General features: G+C 33.7%; 1 protein-coding gene across 1 annotated transcript; it reads right to left on the bottom strand.

The window, feature by feature from the left end:
* Positions 1–1221: 1221 nt before the first annotated feature.
* Positions 1222–26800, bottom strand: LOC149773273 (uncharacterized). Its single transcript, XM_089946502.1, has 7 exons — positions 26472–26800; positions 17087–17224; positions 15907–15923; positions 13384–13504; positions 12759–12795; positions 9753–9867; positions 1222–2828 (listed from the first exon to the last, which is right to left on the bottom strand). Exons 1-6 carry the CDS (start codon positions 26776–26778, stop codon positions 9765–9767), a joined length of 723 nt encoding a protein of 240 aa, XP_089802628.1. The 5' UTR covers positions 26779–26800; the 3' UTR covers positions 1222–2828; positions 9753–9764.
* Positions 26801–27273: the final 473 nt, after the last annotated feature.

The following is a 27273-nucleotide window of genomic DNA, read 5'->3' as shown; positions in this document are numbered from 1 at the left end:
TTTAATATAGTGTATGCCCTCTTGTATTCAAACCTGCAAAGTGTCAATCAACCATCATTGTAATTACACTAGATTTAATATAGTGTATGCCCTCTTGAATTCAAACCTGCAAAGTGTCAATCAACCATCATTGTAATTACACTAGATTTAATATAGTGTATGCCCTCTTGTATTCAAACCTGCAAAGTGTCAATCAACCATCATTGTAATTACAATAGATTTAATACAGTGTATGCCACCTGTATTCAAACCTGCAAAGTGTCAATCAACCATTATTGTAATTACAATAGATTTAATACAGTGTATGTCCTCTTGAATTCAAACCTGCAAAGTGTCAATCAACCATTATTGTAATTATAATAGATTTAATACAGTGTATGCCACCTGTATTCAAACCTTCAATGTGTCAATCAACCATTAAAGCAATGCCCACAAGTGTTTCTTGAAAATCTTAAATTAGGCAGATGCTGATTGTGTTTTGATCTGTAACTTGTGAAAGTGTTTGTTGCATTGTTACAATCAATTGAAAGTTAACCTGCATTGTATAATCAACTTTATTTATTTATCAAATGAAAGGCTTGTTTTATTCAAAAGTGTAAAAAGGCATGAAGACAGTGTTGGTGTAATAACTGCAGTCACAGTCCTGTGTCAAATGAACTCATTTCAACTAACTAAATGAACAGTCTGAATATTTTTGCATGTAAGCAATGCAGTTAAATTATTGTACATTAATCAGTGGTTTATAATGGTCATCCACAAACCTGATCAATGATAATGGAACCTAGAGAAAGGTGTTCTTACTGTGCAAAAAGCTCAGTTTTATACTTATGGTTTATTATGGAAAAATGAGGAGCCAAAGTTTGTAGTGTGCATTAATACCACAAACTGGTACATAGTTCAGAGATGAGCAGAAATTTTGTCATTACTTGCCCTAAAATCACAGCAACAATATTTTATTCATAGAATAATAAAAACTGAATTTCAACATTGTTGTTTCTTGAAATAAGTGTTGATATTTTAAAGGAAAGGATCTAACTTTGTTCTAAATAAAAAGTAATGCAAGAATTTATCCACATTCACATGCAAAAGGCAGTGATGTAATACATTATGCTGGTACATGTGATGTGTATTGAAGTCTTTGGGTGTAATGTTTTTAATGATCTTTAGAGATTGATTATCCTGAAAATAAAGATAATTTATAAAGAAAAGTAAACAACTTCATTATAAAAATGTATTTATTAACACATTGTCAATCTCTCTCTTTGTTTTCAGAGGTACATCAAAGACATGCATCTTCATTTATGCTGTGATCTAAGTTTTTGAAACCTGTTGTGTACGAGTTATCAAGGATGAGATGTACAAATATATAAAATCTTATATTTTAAGGTTACTGCTTAATTTATGAATAAAGTATATACCAATAAAGATTACTAAATGGACACACAATATCTACTAATATAGTCACACTTACTATACCTGCAGTAGTATGACTTTACCACACTCTCCACTAGTATACTATTAAGTTCATATTATGAATTCAACTATAGAATGACTACAGTTCACTCTCCATTGGTATGCTATTATGTTCACACCATAAGCCATTTTGTACCATGACTATATACTTTACTCTCCACTGTAGTGTTATTATACTTCACTCTCCACTGTAGTGTGATATACTTCACTCTCCACTGTAGTGTGATTATACTTCACTCTCCACTGTAGTGTTATTATACTTCACTCTCCACTGTAGTGTGATTATACTTCACTCTCCACTGTAGTGTGACTATACTTCACTCTCAACTGTAATGTGATTATACTTCACTCTCCACTGTGATTATACTTCACACTCCACTGTAGTGTGATTATACTTCACTCTCCACTGTAGTCTGATTATACTTCAGTCTCCAATGAAGTGTGATTATACTTCACTCTCCACTGTAGTGTTATTATACTTCACTCTCCACTGTAGTGTGATTATACTTCACTCTCCACTGTAGTCTGATTATACTTCAGTCTCCAATGAAGCGTGATTATACTTCACTCTCCACTGTGATATGACTATACTTCAATCTCCACTGTAGTGTGATATACTTCACTCCACTCTCCATTGTAGTGTGATTATACTTCACTCTCCAATGTAATGTGATTATACTTCACTCTCCAATGTAGCATGATTATACTTCACTCTGCACTGTGATATGACTATACTTCACTCTCCACTGTAGTGTGATATACTTCACTCTCCACTGTAGTGTGATATACTTTACTCTCCACTGTAGTGTGAGTATACTTCACTCTCCACTGTAGTGTGAGTATACTTCACTCTCCACTGTAGTGTGATATACTTCACTCTCCACTGTAGTGTGATATACTTCACTCTCCACTTTAGTGTGATATACTTTCACTCTCTCACATTCACATCATGAACCCTTTTGTACTACATGTATTACTATCAATCACTCTCCACCAGTATGCTATTGCGCTCATATCATAAATTAAAGAAAAGGTTCTACAATGTGTTAGTGAAAGATAGATTGATAAATGAAACTAGCAGTACTTCGATGAAATTCAGGAAACTATTCTCCAAGTGAATATGAAACAGTCAATGGAACCACAACAATTACAAGATGGATATCATCGATTCTCGTTTATGTTAACAATCAATTCAGAAGGAAATTTAATAATTCCTCTTGCTCATTGCACACATGCTTGCTTACAAACATCTACATGTGTGTGCATGTGACTGACTGTCTAGAAAGGTGGCTCCTGGCACTATTCATGGGTATATTTTGCAGACATCACAGTATTTTCATAGGATTTGTTTTCACCTGCAAAAAAAGAAGCCTATTAACTAAAATAATGCCATGCAAAAAATATGTAGCAACTTAAAAGACATCATAAGACAAAAAACTTTGGTACGTTATAAACCAAGGAACAACCACTCAATCAATATTTACACAGAAACACATCAAAATGTAAGGCTCTAAATTATTTGTGTTTTCATCTTAATAAAAACATTCATAGTTAATGCAATTTTTGTTAAACCCATTGTGAATAATATATATATATATATATATATATATATATATATATATATATATATATATATATAAGGGGTGCATGATATTACCAGTATACCAGTTTACAGCAGTATTTTTTCTAGTGGTACATACCATGGTACTTTTCAATGTACCAATACCAGAGTACTTTTTCACTGTACCAGTACATTGGTATTTTCCATCAGTTAGGAATATATGGAAATTCCCAAGGAATCTTGTTACAACTTCAAGGATATCAACAAATTGTTGTCATCGTTCTGTACAAAATAGCTCAACAAATTACCTTTCTTTTTACAAAATGGTTGTATCTGTGAAAAATTATTATATACCCATTTAATCTTATATGGCAGATCTGTCATGCAATACAGTTGTTCAGTCTATGGTCTACAGATCTGTCATGCAATACAGTTGTTCAGTCTATGGTCTACAGATCTGGCATGCAATACAGTTGTTCAGTCTATGGTCTACAGATCTGTCATGCAATACAGTTGTTCAGTCTATAGTCTACAGATCTGTCATGCAATACAGTTGTTCAGTCTATGGTCTACAGATCTGGCATGCAATACAGTTGTTCAGTCTATGGTCTACAGATCTGGCATGCAATATAGTTGTTCAGTCTATGGTCTACAGATCTGGCATTCAATACAGTTGTTCAGTCTATGGTCTACAGATCTGGCATGCAATACAGTTGTTCAGTCTATGGTCTACAGATCTGGCATTCAATACAGTTGTTCAGTCTATGGTCTACAGATCTGGCATGCAATATAGTTGTTCAGTCTATGGTCTACAGATCTGTCATGCAATACAGTTGTTCAGTCTATAGTCTACAGATCTGTCATGCAATACAGTTGTTCAGTCTATAGTCTACAGATCTGGCATGCAATACAGTTGTTCAGTCTATGGTCTACAGATCTGGCATGCAATACAGTTGTTCAGTCTATGGTCTACAGATCTGTCATGCAATACAGTTGTTCAGTCTATGGTCTACAGATCTGTCATGCAATACAGTTGTTCAGTCTATGGTCTACAGATCTGTCATGCAATACAGTTGTTCAGTCTATGGTCTACAGATCTGGCATGCAATACAGTTGTTGAGTCTATGGTCTACAGATCTGTCATGCAATACAGTTGTTCAGTCTATAGTCTACATATCTGTCATGCAATACAGTTGTTCAGTCTATGGTCTACAGATCTGTCATGCAATACAGTTGTTCAGTCTATGGTCTACAGATCTGGCATGCAATATAGTTGTTCAGTCTATGGTCTACAGATCTGGCATTCAATACAGTTGTTCAGTCTATGGTCTACAGATCTGGCATGCAATATAGTTGTTCAGTCTATGGTCTACAGATCTGGCATTCAATACAGTTGTTCAGTCTATGGTCTACAGATCTGGCATGCAATATAGTTGTTCAGTCTATGGTCTACAGATCTGGCATTCAATACAGTTGTTCAGTCTATGGTCTACAGATCTGGCATGCAATATAGTTGTTCAGTCTATGGTCTACAGATCTGGCATGCAATACAGTTGTTCAGTCTACAGTCTACAGATCTGGCATGCAATACAGTTGTTCAGTTTACGGTCTACAGATCTGGCATGCAATACAGTTGTTCAGTCTATGGTCTACAGATCTGGCATGCAGTACAGTTGTTCAGTCTATGGTCTACAGATCTGGCATGCAATACAGTTGTTCAGCCTATAGTCTACAGAATTATATTTTTCAAGGGGCAAGTTAAATGGAGGGACATACAAGTTGTCTGTTAAAATCAACAAGGAATCAAATTTGTTTAGCCAATCTGAGATAAAAGTAACAAATATTTACAACATAATGGTGGACCTGTCACACAGAGTAGCAGCTATTCTGATTGTGACACAAATTTAGAAGTATATCTTATTACAGTATTTTGCTATGACTTTTTCATAACTGGACACATGCTGGGAATTGTATGCTTGTTCCTATTTTCACATTTAGATGAATTATATTTTGTTACAATATTTTTGTTGAGACACACATTGGGGAATTGTATGTTTCTTGACATTTTAAATTCTTTCTTCTAATCAAGTAGAACTAAAGAGATGAACATAGAACAATGTAGTTTCAAATTTTCTTGTTAAAAATATCCAGTTTACATGTTAGAAAGAGACTGAATCTTTGTTTTATTAAAAATATATGCCAAATTATCACCTTTAAGTTCAATGTATCAATAATTTCTTGTAATGACACATAAAAATAGAGACTTTTAAAGTACTGTAAAACAATGAGCTTTGTAAATAAATTGAATGTTTTTAAGTACTTTGTTATGTGAAATTTGCTTGGAAGTACAGTGTGTGTATTCATTAATTATGGTGCATGATGAAAGGGTCAGTCCAAAACATATGTTCCATTAGAGGAAGAAAAAAAACACTTGTCTATGACTGCAGTCTAAATCAGTACATATGTCCCATACAACATTCCAAAAACACTTGCCTATGACTGCAGCCTAAATCAGTACATATGTCCCATACAACATTCTAAAAACACTTGCCTATGACTGCAGTTTAAATCAGTTCATATGTCCCATACAGCATTCTAAAAACACTTGCCCATGACTGCAGTCTAAATCAGTACATATGTCCCATACGACATTCTAAAAACACTTGCCCATGACTGAAGCCTAAATCAGTTCATATGTTCCATACAACATTCTAAAAACACTTGCCCATGACTGCAGTCTAAATCAGTTCATATGTCCCACACAACATTCTAAAAACACTTGCCTATGACTGCAGTCTAAATCAGTTCATATGTCCCATACAACAATTCTGAAACATTTGAAGATAAAGAGTAAACCAACATCACAGCCAAACAAACAGACTGATGACACCGCTGCACAGTTAATATACCCATCCCCTGTTACATATGCCACATGAGGACTTTTCATAATTTGTTTAGTTATAATAGTTTTAATAAAATGTTAAATGTCTAATTTATATTTTTAAAAGTAAACATTACAGAATTTGAAAGAATGTGACTAAAAAGGGGATGTGCAGAATATAGAAAACCACATAAGTGTTTTGTTCCAAGTCAGGGAAAGAACTCATTTGATATGGCATAGGAGCAAGTGCCTCTGCCTGAAGGCCTCCACATATTTCTATGCTACATCAAACAAGTGCCTCTGCCTGAAGGCCTCCACATATTTCTATGCTACATCAAACAAGTGCCTCGGTCTGAAAGCCTCCACATATTTCTATGCTACATCAAACAAGTGCCTCGGCCTGAAAGCCTCCACATAATTTCTATGCTACATCAAACAAGTGCCTCGGCCTGAAAGCCTCCACATATTTCTATGCTACATCAAACAAGTGCCTCGGCCTGAAAGCCTCCACATATTCCTATGCTACATCAAACAAGTGCCTTGGCCTGAAATCCTCCACATATTTCTATGCTACATCAAACAAATGCCTCGGCCTGAAAGCCCCCACATATTCCTATGCTACATCAAACTTTCTTTTCACCAACTTTAAACAAAACACAGATGTAATTTTATCTATATATTTATGGTTGTTTAATCACATGTTTGACATTTGTTACATATGCCAATATAATAGCCAATGGAATGTCGTGAAAAATATTTGAGCCAAAGCCAACTTTAAAAAAAATTGTATTAAAAAAACTCAAGAAACCACATGTCATGTTTTAGTTATTTACTAGCCTATGTGAATGTGTTACTAAGTATATGTATTCGTTTATTAGGCTGTGAATCATTCTACGATTTTCAGGAGCATGCTTGTGTAATTTTCTCAATTCCACTCAATATTTGCTTGCTTGTTGTGTGTATTTTATGTTTATTGCTTTCTAACTATAAGACCAATAGTGTGGCTTGTAAATTGTTGGCTTCAATATCAACACTTTCAACCTTTGTCATTAGGTTTTCTTATCTCAATATAATAATAAAAAATTTCCATATACTATGATGGATATAATATGGTGTCATTTTGCTATAAAACAGAGGAAAATATTTTTATTGACAGACAGAAGTTAAACAATAAAGTTTCAGGCCCCTACCCAGAACATTACATTGTTGGTCCCTAATATTACTGCAGTATACCGTGGCATGTATTGTGGTAAATTCCAAAATGCTGCAATAATCAGCTCTAACAGACATTAAAATATGATATTTTACTTTACTCATATTCAACTGGACATTCTGACAGACCTAGACTTCATTGACGCACTTCAATCTGTTGTCTGCAATACTGTAACATTTATGAAAAAATACAAACTTTTGACCAATCCATATGTCAGTTTGGGTGGTAGCATCGAACCATAAGTTTATCCCTATGATTTGCAATAAATTTCACCAAAACTTTTTGTTTCTTTAACAAAATGTATTTACACAGTATTTTGATCATCAAATACATTTGCACTATGGTAAATCCACTCAAAATTCATCCATTTTGCAAAAACCGTTTCTGGTGTGAAAATCTGCACTCACACTCTGTGCTTGACACTGAAAAACATGTGAAATTTGTATCAAAAGAGCACTATTTTGGTACAATCCTTCGATTTAAACTAGTTTTGTCAGCAATTCAGCTACTTTACTTATTTGGTGCAGATGACAGTTCTATACCCATGAAGTGACCACTGTTGACCATGACTGTAAGAAACTCATTGCAGAGGGTCCTGAAGTGACCACTGTTGACCATGACTGTAAGAAACTCATTACAGAGGGTCCTGAAGTGACCACTGTTGACCATGACTGTAAGAAACTCATTGCAGAGGGTCCTGAAGTGACCATTGTTGACCATGACTGTGAGAAACTCATTGCAGAGGGTTCTAAAATGGGATGTATCTACATCAACATGCTGCTTGATGGTAATGAACAGCAAATCACTGTCATCAAACACCAGCCTTGTCATCAAGCACCAGCCTTGTCATCAAGCACCAGCCTTGTCATCAAACACCAGCCTTGTCATCAAGCACCAGCCTTGTCATCAAACACCAGCTGAGGGTTACAGTATGCATCCTTAATGTCCTTAGACTTTGACATGGTGAGTAATACTCCCTCAATCTCCAAAACCAGAACTGATACTTATCATTTTCTCATACAGGCATATATAAGCCTTCAATTTAACAAAAACAAAAGACAAAATTATTAAAAGAATAACTTTTTTCAAAAAAAGATCCTTAGAATGACAAACATACATTTTTTTCTAAGAAACCATTCTTTGAAATTGACTGTACTGTTGTTTGCTCCAAGGATTAAGTTGCATTTTTCTTTCTATTTTAATGGTGAGCAGTGTATTTCATTGTCAGATGATCTATAACAAATTTAGTCTGTGACATCGCTGTTGACTGTCCAACGAATAAACAATGTGTAAACTGGACAAGGATATAAAAAAAGATAATTTCATGTAATAATATTTCTAAATATATGCCAGTCAAAACCTTGCAACTGCTAGACATGTCCAGCAAATATAAGGCTTTATGGAAGTCTGGTGTATGTATCTGTATCAATACAACTTGCTTATAATCCAGCTGATGTTTCTATGCCTTACAAGTCTAGTCATCTATAATGGTGTTTTACTCACCCATCTTACAGTCCTATCATCTATTATGGTGTTTTACTTATCTATCTTACAGTCCATTTATCTATTATGGTGATTTACTTATCTATCTTACAGTCCATTCATTTGTTGTGGTGTTTAACTTATCTATCTTACAGTCCATTCATTTGTTGTGGTATTTAACTTGTCCATCTTACAGTCCATTCATCTATTATGGTGTTTTACTTATCTATCTTACAGTCCATTTATCTATTATGGTGATTTACTTATCTATCTTACAGTCCATTCATTTGTTGTGGTGTTTAACTTATCTATCTTACAATCTGTTCATGTATTATTATATATTAGTGTTTCATTTATCAATCTTTCATCTGACTTGCAGTCTGATCATCTATAAAAGTGTTTTATTCATAAATATGTCAGAGAACTAGACTTATTTATTAAAACTATACATTAAAAATAAAATTCATAGAATTAAATTTTCAAGCAATCATCAACAAATTCTTAGTTCTTGAAGTAGCTGCCTTAAACCTCACACAAGGCCTATAATCAATATGAAACTGAACAGATACACAAGGCCTATAATCAATATGAAACTGTACAGATACACAAGGCCTATAATCAATATGAAACTGTACAGATACACAAGGCCTATAATCAATATGAAACTGTACAGATACACAAGCCCTATAATCAATATGAAACTGAACAGATACACAAGCCCTATAATCAATATGAAACTGTACAGATACACAAGCCCTATAATCAATATGAAACTGAACAGATACACAAGGCTATAATCAATATGAAACTGAACAGATGTAGTCCAACAAATCAAACGGTGGGGTTAATTAATTAACCTTGATTTTTTTTTTCTCTTCAAAGATTCACCATAAATTAATTCCTTTGTGTAAATTTTGATTCTCATTGGCTATCATGTTCTGGGTTTTAAAAATGTTTAATTAAAACTAATTAGTAAACAAAAGAAAGATATTGCTAGGTATTCCCCGCCACAGTAAAATATTATCTAACATAATTTAGAGAAAGAATACAGTTTTACCCTCATCAAATCTCTGAGAACTCATCTGTACATATGGACTTGAGATAATTGTTAAACATAATTCACAAAATTAATTTGGTTTTACCCTCATCAAGTCCTATGAACTCAGAGAGCTGTATCTATGGACTTCATCAGTCCCACATGGCTGAAGTTTGTCATACAATATTTGACCAGTGGATGGTCTTGGATCAGATGAAATTCTGAAAACAAGAATAATTCAGCTAAGATTTTCTGAAATAGGTCTCAATTGCATTTGTACTTTACAAACTAACATATGTGTGTGTGCATGTGTGTGTGTGTGTGTGTGTGACTTTATTTCTTCACTTTCTTCTTCCAAAGTGATTAAATTCAATTATTTTAATTGTATTACATATTAGCAATAGGAATGTTAATGTGGCAATAATGAATACACAACACACTGAACATTAAAATATATGTCTCAATTTCATTAATGTCATGTCCTGTTTGGAAAGCATGGAAAATGCAAAAATATGTTCCATCTTCAACACAATTCAATTTAGACCCAAGTACTCTAAATACTTGATACATGCAGTATAACATTGATTTGAAATACTGTTGTTATCAACTAGTAATGAGCATGAAAATATTGTACACATATGAAATGGATATAAAGCTTACAAGGACAAGACCATATGGGTTGGCATTCAAAGTATGTATGTATCAATGCATTAGTATGACTTGATGGTTTAAAATGAGTAAAAGAAAAGAGCAAACATCAATTGAATTATTAGTTGAATTTTACACAACTTGTAGATATGCTCTCTTTTCTGTTACTTAATTTAAAGACCATGGAGTTGCAACATTACAAAAGACCAAGTCTTATGAGGTAAACATTTTCCAATCTTCCAGACAGCCAGTGGCTGGAAATTAGGATCGACATTTGCATAGTGTAAGCGTTCCTGTGCCAATTCCAGTTTTGATTTCCACAGTCTCTCTTTGAACTGTTATTTCAATATTCCTCTTCCAAACAGGTTTTGACACAATTTATGGTTTTCATGTACAAGTGGAAAAAGTCTCCAAGTTTGGTATTTCACAAGAACACAGTAATCTTCAACAAAACCAATGCTCTCACACCCATGTATCAGCAAAATCAAGAACTTTTCTGTTGAACTCAATTTTCCATGTTCATGAACCTTTAGCTCTGCAGATTTTATTATAAAACCCTAATTTAGTTTATCTACATATCCATCAAGTTACCAAAACCAAATTTCTAGGTCATAGTTAGTGACTAAGTCAAGTCTGACCACAATCCGCTTTCATACATCATAGCAGGCAAAACTATTTTTGTCCAGATTTTAGCACATGTAACTGGATTCGTAACATCTTTTTCTATGCTAATCATTACCAGGGAGTAAATTGCTCACATTCCTTTTTCAGCAGCAATTTTCACTGTAACAGTACTAGAACTTATGTCTGAGGAAAGAGTAACCCCAGCATATGTTCATGACAAAACTACAGGAATCTGCTTAGCCCTGGGCATGAACAAGGCTTCTTCAGTATTCTTTTCTTTGTAATTGTGACATTATTCCTTTAATCAACATTGTAACAAAGTCTCCACTAAGTTACACAACCATGAAGCCTTCATACTGGTATATCCATGGCATGGAATGATCATGATAGTAGGGTTGAGTCATAGCTTTTAGCACACAAGGAATGATTAAACTTTGTCAAAGAATTTCAACAATTATTTCCTTAGCAAACAAAGTAAAAATTTAAACAGAACTTCCAGCAGTGTCAATTAAATACCATATTGTCCTAAACGGTATATCACAAATCCTCAATTAAAGTGTTCTAAATTAATTCCAATCTTAATGTTTTTATTAGCCAGTATCCTTGAATGTGATAACATGTCAATGGATGTGATGTACCACAGTGATATAATCAAGAACATCTGAAATAAATTCACAATAATCCCAAAACAGTGATTTTATCCTAAAGCCAATGAGCACTTTGTAATTCCAATAAATAATTGAAATAAACAAATACTTGCAAATAATAATTGAACACAAAAAGACTGATTCTACTGCAGATGCTAATACTGGAATAATGAATTCTGTCACAAACTTTACGTACTAAGACACAATAAGAGAACCAGGATTACGGTCATTTTCCCATCAAACTTGTCAACAAGATCACAAAAATTAAACACAGATCTGATTGGCTCCAGTAAAGATATGAAGTCAATTATCATGGTTAAGGATAGCCATACTGAAAGCATTCTTCCCTGACCTATCCTTTGGAGTACTGAGTATGATTTCATACATTGCCTGTTGAACAAAATGAGGGCCCCAACACTTCAAAATAAAATTATCAGTCAATCTCTTCACTTTTCCTTTTATTCCATGAGAGTACAGCTTGCAGAAAAGGCCAACATGCCATACTTTTTGATGGCATTCAAATTGTCAGAGAATGCAGCATATACTTTTGAGTGACCTTCTAAATATTGGGTTACTCCATCTTTTATAACAAAGGCTGCATTAATTCCACTTTGGTGGTCTCAAAATCCATGTTGCAACAGATGAGGAAACTGATCCTTTCACTAAATTAAGTAAGTCTCTTCAACAATGTTTTCTCAAACATGTATGAATGGAAGGATGGATGTGTGGATTTTAATGTGTAATAAGCTATGACTATCGCAGATAAAACAAAAAAAAATTTATAAAAATTTATGTCAGCATATGAACAGAAAGATAGATTTTTTTTTTGGATTTTTTTTTTTTAACATAGCTTTAACAATTTTTCAGTCATATCGCTATGATGTCTGCATTGTGGCAGTTTATAGTGATGTCTAGCACTGGGGCATCACGCCGCAGACATGTAGCATGATGTCCCACCCAGTCACATTATCCTGACACTGGGCCGACCAGTCCTAACACTAACCTCTTAATGCTGAGCACCAAGCGAGGCAGCTGTTAGTACCATTTTTGTAAGTCTTTGGTATGACTTGGCCGGGGATCGAACCCATGACCTCCCGCATCTGAGGCAGATGCTCTAACCACTAGGTCACCACAGCGGTACACAGAAAGATAGAAAGGTAGATAGATAGATTGATTGATCTGCAACTAGTCACCTGATATCAGTGGATTGGTTTAATTTTGATGTTGGATCTGAAAAAAAAATTAAAGCCAGGGAATGTAGATGCTTTAATAATGTTTGGGTTTTAAGTGAGTTTTTTGTTATAAATTTTCATTACTCTTTACATTATTAATTCACAACATTACTAGTAATGGAATAAACAGAAAAATGATTCATGTTCAAATTTTCTTACTCAGACAAAATATTTTGTGATATTTCAATGTTTCATATGGACACTCACATGCAATACATTATGATATAGCATCAATCATTTACATTAGGGTTATATTAATGTGATAATCAAAGACACTAAGCAAATATGGCACTACAGAGTTGTATTAATGTAATAATCCAAAAGCACTATGCCAATATGGCACTCTAGAGTTGTATTAATATAATAATCCAAAACACTATGTCAAGATGGCAGTCTGGAGTCATATTAATGTAATAATCCAAAATGCTGAGCCAAATATGGCACAATAGTCATATTAATGTAATAACCAGAGTCACTAAGTTAAATATAACACTCCACAGTCTTATTAATGTAATAATCGGAGACACTAAGTTAAATATAACACTCACAGTCATATTAATGTAATAATCAGATAAACAAACATTACCATTAAGTGTTTCATACTGACTTGACCCTATCTGACCAGACTGTAGAGCTTCATATTCAGTGGTGTTGATATCACTTGTGAAGGCAGTGTTGATGTACTCTGGGCTTCGGCTGCCAAGGGCCTAAATACATAAAGACCAGAATTTAAGAAGGGTCACAAATATTTTTGCTAATAATAAATAAAATCTATAATGTTTGGGGAATGAACATATTCTTTGCTGATAAGCAAGGTTGGAAATGTTACATACACTGTAGTTCTGTATTCCATTTTTAGAAAAAGATATATTAATTCTGGAAACAAATTAAATTGAGCACAAATAAAATAAGTAAGCAAAATTGAATGACTGGTTAAGAGAACAATCTGCTAACACATTACACAAGCAAGCTAGAAACAGATTGTTTTTTAAAGAAAGGTCTCTGTAAGTCAAATGAATGACCAATAGCATGCTGACACTGCTGACATGCAAGTATATGAAAATACAATGATGAATAAAATACAATTTAACATTGATATAGGTCTTCTAAAAAAATCTTGGGCTAAAAACAACAACATGACATAAATGATGTGTCAGCAAACCTTTCAAAGACAGAAACCTGCCTAGCTACAATTTAATTAGATTTCAACAAAAGAAAAATTATGGCTTTGTTGAGAAAATAAACAATGCGTTTTTCAACTTACTTCAACAAAAAGAATCATTGCGGAAATATTTAACTGAACCCTAAATACTATATTGTGGAAGTATTTCACTCCAAATGAAACAAAAATTGGACCGGCATATATCTCTCTCTCTCCATTTGTCCAGCTTTTCCTCTATGAATTTGCATTTCCATTTTTTCCTTCTAAAGGTTAAGCTTTCTTAATTTCTGCATATCTAGTTCTATTTTTTAAAGCTATAATCTTTTTAATTTCCTATCAAAACCAGATACACACTTGCCAATCAAACCCAAAGCACTATTATCTAAACTTTCCTTTTCCTCCAAGTATTGAATCAAGATATTCTTTTTCTTTTGCTTTGTTAAAATGATTTCACTTCAAAAAGATCATTATGTCTGGCAATCTCAAGCAACTTGTCCTTTTTCATACACTCTAAGCCTTCCTGGGTGGGATTTGAAACATAGTTCTTGACTTTACATGATATTCTGAATGCTTGCTGGTTTTATTAAAGATTTTCCAATTTTGTTAAATTCCTTTTTTTACCAGGGTCAATGAAAATTCCAAAACAAACAATTTATATTATGAGGTAAATTTATAATATCTCTGAAATGTTTTAAATAAATACCAATCCAGAACAAGCAACCAATTTCTCTTATGACTTTAGGTCTTCAAATATGTAACAGGAAAAAAGTGAAACCAACAATTTAAATAAAATCAACAACCAATGTATTTCCCTACAGACCAAAATAAATATTATAATATTGTGAATTTAATTCCAAATAATTCTAAATGCCCTATCACAAGTCCAAAAACATAAAATGTAAAGCACACAATACATATTAAATATACATAACATAATCCTCAGTAACAGATTATACAAGCTGATCAAATATATATTAGTTTAAATTACTTCTATAGATTTAAGTCAACTGTCTGGAATGGAGGCAAAATGAATCTTAATTTTCTATTGCATCCCAAGTCTTTGACTTGGGTATTCTGAATAAGTTTCCATTATGAACAACAGGTGAATAATGGAATGCTATGAGGATAGACAGGAATATAAGAATACTGGGTGTTACATGATATTTTGAGTCGTGATACAGGAATATAAGAATACTGAATATTACATGATATTTTGAGTCGTGATACAGGAATACAAGAATACTGGGTGTTACATGATATTTTGAGTCATGGTACAGGAATTTAAGAATACTGGGTGTTACATATTTCAAGGTATGATACAAGAATAAAAGAGTACTGGGTGTTACATGATATTTTGAGGCATGACAAAAGAATAAAAGAGCACTGGGTGTTACATGATATTTTGAGTCATGATACAAAAATAAAAGTGTACTGGGTGTTACATGATATTTTGAGTCATGATACAAGAATAAAAGAGTACTGGACGTTACATGATATTTTGAGGTATGATACAAGAATAAAAGAGTACTGGGTGTTACATGATATTTTCAGGCATGACAAAAGAATAAAAGAGCACTGGGTGTTACATGATATTTTGAGTCATGATACAAAAATAAAAGTGTACTGGGGGTTACATGATATGTTGAGTCATGATACAAGAATAAAAGTGTACTGGGTGTTACACGATATTTTGAGTCATGATACAAGAATAAAAGAGTACTGGACGTTACATGATATTTTGAGGTATGATACGAGAATATAAGAATACTGGGTATTACATGATATTTTGAGGGGCATTGCTCATTATTAGTACGATTTTTTAATGCTTCATAAAATACATGATATGAAATTACAATCATTCAGCTAACTCGCATTAAAAAGGATTTATGAAAAACTGTCAACAAGCTTGATAATGATCATATAAACTAACAAAAAGGTAATACTCACTTCTCTTTTCATGTTTTCTGTAATCAAAATAGAGATCGGTTATCATACCTGTCATCATTTTATTATTTGTTCCCTATCATTAAGTCATATTTTTTTAAAATTCTAATTTTAGTCATAAATACAAAGTATAAATAAGGATGAAATAAACTTAAGGCTGAATGTGTATATCCAACTTTATGACAATCCTACAAATTTTTTATCGAGATTTCCAAGACATTAAATATCTGAGAGATTTCATTTAATTTAGATTCCACTTATTATCTGAAGATTAAAATTCTACCTAACTAGTTTTTTTTTATAGCATTTTCTTGTTTATTAATAGTAGATCAATAAAGGTACAAAATGGATGTAGTGTAGAAACAATTACCAACGATAAAATTAATTTCAAGATATTTTAAACAAAGCATGAAGAAATGTGACAAGAGAAAGTTTTAATTTAGTAAATCACTAACACAAACATCCTTATATCATTTCCTGCTCTGAAGTTCTAGCGTGCAAAAATGTTGTCCAAGATAAATGCTCTTAAATTTTTTAAGCTATATTCCACAGTTTGATGTGTGAACATTGTCTCGAATGGAAACAATCAAGTTCTCAAAGAAACCAAACTATTTATCAGGTGATATGTACTGGAGGTCAGCTATGTAAATTTTTGAGAAGCAGAGTTTGACTTACAAATGGTAAGGGGTTTCATCTTCAAGTGGTTATAGCATCTACCTTGGATGCAGGAGGTTGTGGATTCAAACCCCAGCTGAGTCACACCAATGATTTAAAATAATGGTACCAACATCTACCTCGCTAGGAACACAGCATTAAGAGGTTAGTGTTAAGAATGTTTGGCCTGGGGTCAGGATAATTGATTGGGTGGGACAGTCAGGATAATGTGATTGGGTGGGACAGTCAGGATAATTGATTGGGTGGGACAGTCAGGATAATGTGATTAGGTGGGACATCATGCTACATGTCTGCAGCATGATGCCCCAGTGCTAGACATTACTATAAACTGCCACACTGCAGACATCATAGCAATATGACTGCAAAATTGTCAATGCTACATTAAAAATCCAAATCACACACACACTCTTCAAAAATTTGCCTAAATTTAGTGAAAGAGGTAGTTTTATGATCCTAATTATTGCTATGGGTCCAGTCGTATACATTCATACGGTCTGAAGACACTTACCTTCCATTTTAGGCCTTAGTGTCCGTCTTCTTACAACAAAAGCTACAGCAACAATGGCAATCACTAACACAATTCCACCAATAACACCTCCTACAACAGCTCCAACTTGGAAATCTCTAATAACAGGAGAAGGCTGCTCTGAAAATCAATCAATCATTTAATGAATATATTAATCTGTTAGAAATTAATCAACAGATGAATGAATCAACCTTCATATTTGTGCATTTCTCACTTTCATATGCTCTATGTATGTATGTATGTATGTATGTATGACTGACTGATTTTATTTCCTCTTCAAAAGAGATTACATCAGATTAAACAAATTCAGGGTAATACAAGATCATAAAATAGAACAGAAAATTGACAAAAATACAATAGTAATACTGTGTCAGCTACCATATTGACAAAACGAAATATCTCAATAACTGCAATTATGCAAATCTGCAATCATTTGGCTGAGCATGGCACTGATCTTTTAACAGTTGCTTGATGATGATAATATTTCGAAAAGTTAATACGTCTATAGTGTTATGTGCTTAACATTAAGTTCAAGACAGCAATGAAAATGAAATGAAAAACTTATAAAAGTGTAATTCTATATGTAGTTTTTTCTTCATATGACGCATGTATTTAAGCATATATTTACTTGTTTGTGCATATGCATACATTTATCTATGACTGACTGTCTAAATGACTTAGTAACCTCTACAACAAAGAGTATATCAGGTTGCTAAGATACATATTATACATATCATAGGATTATGAGACACATCATAGACGAGAACGCAAGCATGATATATACATCGTCAACTAATGCATTTACAAAATGAGATATATAAATACAGAAAACCATATAGAAATCTCTAGATTATAAACATAAACAAATACATAAACAAATACATAAACACACACACAAACAGCTGTCATACAAAAAAATTTGCGGATTTGACAAGAAGACTTTGGCCTTTAATTGTTTATTTTTAATGTTAATTTACTACTTACTTTTTATATCATGTTAGAGCATGTTAGTTGATAGTAGGGCACACATTTTATTGTAGAATGAAGCTATGCTGTTTGCGGTCACCAACATGAGCCTATCTGATACATCATCGTCAATAGACGATATGCAGTCAACCCTGCTTCCAAGAAGTGTCTCCAACAATATATCTTCTTCTTGACTGAAATAAGTTAACCCCATCTCTCACTTCTAAAGAGTCAATCACTCTCAAAGAAAATGTCTTGTTCCTCAAGCAGCATTTTGCAGCCTAAAATAAGATGTTTCGCTCTGTCGTCATTCTCTTTTCCGTTTGCATACCATAACTTTACCAACAGGCATGATATATAGTTTCATTACTTCAGAGACAGGCCATAACATGGATGGAAATTTACGCCCAAGAAACCATATGCTACTTGGTTTTAAGTCCAAATGAATGTTTCAGAAGTGAATTAAATCACCCCTTAGTTCCATATTTGCTCTCCTGGTAGTTTCTTCATGGTTTTGAATAATATCAATAATATGTCGATTCCAGATGAGTTTTTCTTCAGTTTGTACTCTTGCTGCATAGTCTAAAAGAACACTTCCCATACCATATTTCTTAGTTATTCTGTCAATATCTGGTATAAATCCCGTCTGTTTTAGCGGGTTGTTCAGATACTGACATAAGCGCATAATGAAAATCTTTATCCACATAAAAGTCCAATCGCCCTTACACAATCGGTTGAAAAAGAGCAATTTCACCCTATCTATGTATGCTTCCATTGACCAGAGTCCTAAGGTACTACTCATTGCCTCCATAGGCGAATATTTATCAAAACCTTGTATACGTCGCGTTGCATATCTCTGGCATAACTCAAGTTCTTCTATATTCGAGTTTGTGATACCTGACCATAGTTCACATCCATACAGGACCCCAAGGGTAGAATAATTCTTTTCCAAATCTTCAGACTTGTTAGAGGGTTCATTCCTCCATCTCTGATACCAATAAAATATAAAGAGTTTAACAAGTGTTTGCCGTTATCACATGCTTCTTTTATTGCATCATTTGGTTTTAAGTTGTATTTTAGAGGTATGCCGGCATACTTCTTACTTTTGACTGCCGGAATTGGAGATTTGTCGGACATAAAAGAAGGTATACCAGTTGTTCTTTTGTTAGTAAACAAGATGGTGCAACTTTTATCTGTGTTATATCTTAATCTCCACCTTTTCGCATAGTTTGAAATTGTATCAAGCAGCCGTTATATGGAATGATACGAGTTAGACATTACAGTTGTGTCATCTGCTAATAAGACACAAGGCAGGTGGAGATCGACAAGATTTAGACCTCGCAAAGTGTGATCTAATTCCGTGATCAAATCATCTATCATTACAAGAAAGAACCAGGCAGACAAGATATGGCCCTGTCCTATGCCCTGCATAATATTGAAGCGTTTGGACAGCTTGCCCGCATATAAAACAGAGCTTGCTACTCTCTCAAACGTGTCTTTCATGATACGCCAGGTCTTCCCTTTGATGCCAAGTCTGTACAACTTGTAGAATAACCTGTTGTGTCAAACTGTGTTGAAGGCTTTAGCATTATCAAGAAATGTAGCATAGACAGGAGTATTTTTATCCAAATAGTAGCATATAGATTCTTTAATACAGAACGCTGCAGTGATACTACTGCAATTATTTCTACAACCCTGTTGCAATGGATTTGGAAAAGAAATCTGCTTAGAAAATATAAGTAGTCTACTATATATAATTTGTTCTAGAACTTTCTGAAGCAATGGAATTATAGTTATATCGCGGTAATTATTCATATCTAATTTGTTCTTTCCCCCTCCTTTAAACATTGGTATTACCAAACCTTGTTTAAAGTGGCACAGGTACTTCTTGGCCTCGTACACTTTTGTGAATATAATTTCAAGTAATTGTACACTGCTTGGAGGGTCTGCAAACAGTAAATGCTCTGCAACAATGCCGTCGTGGCCACGTGCCTTATCTTTATGGAGAGAGCTAATTGCACTACTGATTTCGTCTCTAGTGGGAATTTTATCAACAACTTCATCAAAGTGTGAATAGGTTTCTTTAGTCTGTTTTCTAACCTCTGCTAAGACCATCTGGTAATGATTTTCATCGTACAGATAAGTATTGTCAGGCAGTGATAAACTGGAGAAATGATTTGCCCATAACTCTCTAACAGAGTCATGATCACATACAATTTTTCCGTTTGATTCGATTTCATTAATGTAATCATGTTTATTTCTTTTATTCCATATAAACTTATAGAAAGTAGAAATATTGATCTCTGCAGCCTTTTCAAACTCACTAAATTGTTCTCTATCGTATATTTCTTTAGCTTTCAATAATTCTTTTGCAAACAATTTCTTTGCTTTCTTATAGTTCGCGTATGACATATATTCCCAGCCTCTTGGCCTACCATTAGAAATCCATACCCTGCATTTCAGCCGCATTTGCGTGTGAAACTTTTTTACAAATAGTAGTTTCCAATAGGGGTTAGTGTATGGGCAAAACCTCTTTATGGGGAGAAACCTAGAAGCTGCTTCATGTAAAATCTTTACGGTGTCTTGAATAATAATTTCAATATCGACATTCGTCGCTAGTTCTGCTTTATGCATTTGCGCTAACAATTCATTGTGTGTTGCTTCCTTATATCTATTTATTTGTTCTGCTGAGGCTTTCTTCCAATTTACAGAATGAATCAGCCATTGTTGCAATTATGTACTAAAGATGTGACCAACTCTATTTTTACAGGAAGATGATCTGAAATGTTCAAAGGATGATCATCTATTATTTTTGCCTTAACCACTAAATCAAATTTACTTTTTTGCAATAGTATATGGTCTATCAAAGATTTTGATTTGCCATCGGTTGACAATTAATAATATGCATATTCCATAGCTGACATTTAATAATGTGCATATTCCATAGTTGACATTTAATAATGTGCATATTCCATAGCTGACATTTAATAATATGCATTATCCATAGCTGACATTTAATAATGTGCATATTCCATAGCTGACATTTAAAAATGTGCATATTCCATAGCTAACATTTAATAACGTGCATATTCCATACTTGACATTTAATAATATGCATATTCCATAGCTGACATTTAATAATGTGCATATTCCATAGTTGACATTTAATAATGTGCATATTCCATAGTTGACATTTAATAATGTGCATATTCCATAGCTGACATTTAATAATATGCATATTCCATAGCTGACATTTAATAATGTGCATATTCCATAGCTGACATTTAAAAATGTGCATATTCCATAGCTGACATTGAATAATGTGCATATTCCATAGCTGACATTTAATAATGTGCATATTCCATAGCTGACATTTAATAATGTGCATATTCCATAGCTGACATTTAATAATATGCATATTCCATAGCTGACATTGAATAATGTGCATATTCCATAGCTGACATTAAATAATGTGCATATTCCATAGCTGACATTAAATAATGTGCATATTCCATAGTTGACACTGAATAATATGCATATTCCATAGCTGACATTAAATAATGTGCATATTCCATAGCTGACATTAAATAATGTGCATATTCCATAGCTGACATTAAATAATGTGCATATTCCATAGTTGACACTGAATAATATGCATATTCCATAGCTGACATTAAATAATGTGCATATTCCATAGCTGACATTAAATAATGTGCATATTCCATAGTTGACACTGAATAATATGCATATTCCATAGCTGACATTAAATAATGTGCATATTCCATAGCTGACATTAAATAATGTGCATATTCCATAGTTGACATTTAATAATCTGCATATTCCATAGTTGACACTGAATAATATGAATACCTTTTGATAAGTAGCAGCTGTATACTAAGTAGTCACTTCCTGAATTAAGGTTTTCAACTATGTCGGTATATTTGATGTTGAAAATACTTACTGCCTAAAATATCCTGATATTAGATTTCAGAAAGAATTGTATCCACAATGAATATGAAATATCTATCTGACCCAAAAATGAATATAAAGACAGAAAGGTGGCCCTATATACCCTGGCTCAATTGGTCCTTGTGTATGCCACATTCCCATGTGGTGGCATATTCTTCTAAATGTTAAAATAGATAATTCCTGTATGTGTGTGCTTTCTTTATGAAACTTTCTCTAATAAATGTTTGACAAAATGGTCATTTATGCTACTCTAGTATCTCTAATAAATGTTTGACAAAATGGTCATTTATGCTACTCTAGTATCTCCAATAAATGTTTCAAGTCTGTCAGAATGGTCATGTATGCTACTCTAGTATCTCCAATAAATGTTTCAAGTCTGACAGAATGGTCATTTATGCTACTCTAGTATCTCCAATAAATGTTTCAAGTCTGACAAAATGGTCATGTATGCTACTCTAGTATCTCCAATAAATGTTTCAAGTCTGTCAGAATGGTCATGTATGCTACTCTAGTATCTCCAATAAATGTTTCAAGTCTGACAAAATGGTCATTTATGCTACTCTAGTATCTCCAATAAATGTTTCAAGTCTGACAAAATGGTCATTTATGCTACTCTAGTATTCCAATAAATGTTTCAAGTCTGTCAGAATGGTCATGTATGCTACTCTAGTATCCCTAATAAATGTTTCAAGTTTGTCAAAATGGTCATGTATGCTACTCTAGTATCTCAAATAAATGTTTGACAAAATGGTCATTTATGCTACTCTAGTATCTCCAATAAATGTTTCAAGTCTGTCAGAATGGTCATTTATGCTACTCTAGTATCTCCAATAAATGTTTAAAGTCTGACAAAATGGTCATTTATACTACTCTAGTATCTCCAATAAATGTTTCAAGTCTGTCAGAATGGTCATTTATGCTACTCTAGTATCTCAAATAAATGTTTGACAAAATGGTCATTTATGCTACTCTAGTATCTCCAGTAAATGTTTCAAGTCTGACAAAATGGTCATGTATGCTATTCTAGTATCTGCCTCCAGCTTGAAAGACCAACAGCAATTATTTGTATTTAAAATAACAGAGAATATAAAATTCCATGCATAACAAATACATCCTATCAGTTCTTGGGACAGCAGTTAGAACTGTTGGTATGCTTTAACAAATACATCCTGTCAGTTCTGTGGGACACCAGTTAGAACTGTTGGTATGCTTTAACAAATACATCCTGTCAGTTCTGTGGGACACCAGTTAGAACTGCTGGTATGCTTTAACAAATACATCCTGTCAGTTCTATGGGACACCAGTTAGAACTGCTGGTATGCTTTAACAAATACATCCTGTCAGTTCTATGGGACACCAGTTGGAACTGCTGGTATGCTTTAACAAATACATCCTGTCAGTTCTGTGGGACACCAGTTAGAACTGCTGGTATCTTTCTTTCTAGGTTCAAATAGTGGTGTCATTGTTGCTTCTCAATAGGATGATGGTAAGTTGTCTATTCTGCAAATATTATTGAAATGTTTAGTAGTGTACTGATTGCTCTGTCAGGCAAGTTTTCAGTTGATAGTGAATATCACCTGATCCAGCTGAAGTGTCATGAACTCAATTTGATATCACCTGATCCAGCTGGAGTGGCATTTCTGCAACAGGATGTCATCTGATCCAGCTGAATTGTCATGGCCTCAATTTGATATCATCTGGTCCAGTTATTCTATATCATCTGATATAGTTGAAGTGCCATGGCCTCAATTCTATATCATCTGATCTAGTTGAAGTGCCATGGCCTCAATTCTATATCATCTGATCTAGCTGAAGTGTCATGGCCTCAATTTGATATCATTTATCACACTGAAGTGTCATGACCTCAATTCTATATCATCTGATATAGTTGAAGTGCCATGGCCTCAATTCTATATCATCTGATCTAGCTGAAGTGTCATGGCCTCAATTTGATATCATTTATCACACTGAAGTGTCATGACCTCAATTCTATATCATCTGATATAGTTGAAGTGCCATGGCCTCAATTCTATATCATCTGATATAGCTGAAGTGTCATGGCCTCAATTTGATATCATTTATCACACTGAAGTGCCATGACCTCAATTCTATATCATCTGATATAGTTGAAGTGCCATGGCCTCAATTCTATATCATCTGATATAGTTGAAGTGCCATGGCCTCAATTTGATATCATTTATCACACTGAAGTGTCATGACCTCAATTCTATATCATCTGATCCATTTGAAGTGTCATGATGGCACTCTATGAAATTTAACAGTTTATTGTATTTGTCAGTGTTAGTGCATTTCAAATTTAAAGAAACCCTTTCTTTAGGATTTTCACATAGCAGAAACTTTCAAAATAGTTTCTTGAAGAATTTTGAATAGGTTTTGTCAAATTTATTTGAAATATTTTGTAGAAAAATGATCAATTTATCAATGTTTGAATGTTTCATACAGACAATTTTATTTCTCCAATGATTAACTGTATTAAATTCTACAATGATTTACTATACAAGTAAGAGTTGAATGATTAATTTACATAACTGGTGACATCATGTCTACCATACCTCCTTTCATCTCTTAGATCTGATATTTCAGCTTTTACTTGGTAAAAACACATTCTACTTTTGATCTGTATATTTTTTAACAAATGTTAAAATTGATTTACAGTCTCAGGTGACAGACTTTGAAAGTTATTCACACTTGCATCTAAGAAATTTATCAGACTTGCATCTAAGAAAGTTATCACACTTGCATCTAAGAAAGTTATCAGACTTGCATCTAAGAAAGTTATCACACTTACATCTAAGAAAGTTATCATACTTGCATCTAAGAAAGTTATCACACTTGCATCTAAGAAAGTAATCACACTTGCGTATAAGAAAGTTATCACACTTGCATGTAAGAAAGTTATCAGACTTGCATCTAAGAAAGTTATCATACTTGCATCTAAAAAAGTTATCAGACTTGCATCTAAGAAGGTTATCACACTTGCATCTAAGAAACTTATCAGACTTGCATCTAAGAATGTTATCACACTTGCATCTAAGAAAGTTATCAGACTTGCATCTAAGAAAGTTATCACACTTGCATATAAGAAAGTTATCACACTTGCATCTAAGAAAGTTATCACACTTGCATCTCATTTCATGGAATCCAACTCATTCAAATCAAAGAGTAAAACACATGTCCATGATGTCATGGAATCCAACTCATTCAACTCATAGAGTAAAACTCATGTACATGATGTCATGGAATCCAACTCTTGTTCATGATGTCATGGAATCCAACTCTTGTTCATGATGTCATGGAATCCAACTCTTTCAAAGTCTCATCAGTAAATGGCTGCATGACAAATTTCTTTGAGATCTCATTATCAAAGACTGAAGGAAAGACAATTAAAGGGACATAACTCCTACAAATATTGTTGAAAGATGGAAGCTGAACACATCTGGGTCTCATTTAAATCAGGCTGAGATCCAACAAAACTTAGTAAAACTATGCTGTAAAACCAAAAGTCAGGAAGATGCACAATCAAGGAGACATAACTCATGTAAATGTTGCAGAAAACAGAAAACTGTTCTAGGTTCTATCACTGCAGATCTGCATGCCAAATTTGACACAAATCTATCAATTCTTGGGAAGGTTAATGGAGGCAGTCAGGGGTCACATTCCTGTAAATAAGAGGCCCAGGTGCACCTGTTATTGCTGAGTACCTGTATGACGTGTAAGCTTGTGAATCCACCAAAGTATTAAACTGTTTTGTAGGCTTAGTCAGTACACTGTTTTGGAGGCTTAGTCAGTACACTGTTTTGGAGGATTAGTCACTACACTGTTTTGTAGGCTTAGTCAGTACCAATGTTCCCTCTAAGTGAATGGTAAATGTGTGTGCTATGCACGCTGCACTGTGCAAGCATTATGATAATTTTATCATTAATGTTGGATTTAATATTTGGTAATTTTGATCTGCTGCACAGAGAATAATTCAGCTGCGCTGGGATATCTAAGCAGCTTCACGCGCAGCTTAGAGGGAACATTGGTTAGTACACTGTTTTGTAGGCTTATTCAATACACTGTCCTGTAGGTTTAGTCACTACACTGTTTTGCAGGCTTAGTCACTACACTGTTTTGTAGACTTAGTCAGTACACTGTTTTGTAGACTTAGTCAGTACACTGTTTTGTAGGCTTAGTCAATACACTGTTTTGGAGGCTTAGTCAATACATGGGTTCGAAACTTGCAGCAGCAATCCCAATTTTTTAAAACTTTTTTGTACTTTAGGTTCAAACTTTCTTTTAAGCTCACTCAACACAATATATTTATTTTTACTTATTATTATTCCTGTTTTAGGACAGGCAAAGAGATAACCTTTTACCTGCCAGTATAATTTCATATCATATTAAAGAATCCAGCAAGTTCATCTTTTACCTGCCAGTATAATTTCAAACACTTTTCCATCAGTAGGAGGCAATAAGTTGTCAGCTATAACAGAATAATGGCCAAAATCATTAATGCTCAGACTGGTAAATCGGAGTTCTGACTGTCGCCCATTGACATGCAGACTTGCTGAGTCAGGTAGATCTCTGCTCTCACTGCCATTTCCAAGGAACATCCACGTAAATTTCGGAAGTGGATATGATATCACTTCGTACCTCAGAAATGCAGCTTCGTGGAGTTTTTTGTAAACCTTGGTCTCAAGAGGTACTTCAGAATTTGTTCGTGGATGACCTGTCATATAAGAATAATAAATGAATCATAATGAATTATTTAAAAAAAGGTAAATCAATTAACTACAGGAACCACTGTACTGTAAAATCTTCTGTTATGTAAATACAAATAAGCATAATATAATAAATTAGACTTAACAGTAAAGTATTGTGTTATCACAAACATCTGTCAAACTTTCGAACTCAGAACAAATTCACAATCACCAATCAGCTTGTAACACATAAAATATAACACACACAATCACCAATCAGCTTGTAACACATAAAATGTAACACACACAATCACCAATCAGCTTGTAACACATAAAATGTAACACACACAATCTCAATCAGCTTGTAACACAAAAAATATAACACACACAATCTCAATCAGCATGTAACATACATAAAACATCATAACACACAAGCAATGATCAGCATGTAGCATAACATAAAATATAACACTCACAATCATCAATCATGTAACATAACATATAACACAATCATCAATCATGTAACATAAA

Source organism: Sinohyriopsis cumingii, unplaced genomic scaffold, assembly GCF_028554795.1.
Source record: "Sinohyriopsis cumingii isolate HCF-2022 unplaced genomic scaffold, ASM2855479v2 utg000695l, whole genome shotgun sequence".
NCBI lineage: Eukaryota > Metazoa > Mollusca > Bivalvia > Unionida > Unionidae > Sinohyriopsis > Sinohyriopsis cumingii.
The sequence above is the reverse complement of the archived record's forward strand: the minus strand, read 5'-3'. Positions and strand labels throughout refer to the sequence as shown.

Coding starts and splice junctions, on each gene's coding strand:
- LOC149773273 (XM_089946502.1), bottom strand. CDS start 26,778: ATGACAGGTCATCCACGAACAAATTCTGAAGTACCTCTTGAGACCAAG. Junction 17,225..26,471: donor GTTTGAAATTATACTGGCAG/GTAAAAGATGAA, acceptor ATTGATTTTCAG/AGCAGCCTTCTCCTGTTATT. Junction 12,796..13,383: donor TCAGTATGAAACACTTAATG/GTAATGTTTGTT, acceptor TTTTTTTTTCAG/ATCCAACATCAAAATTAAAC.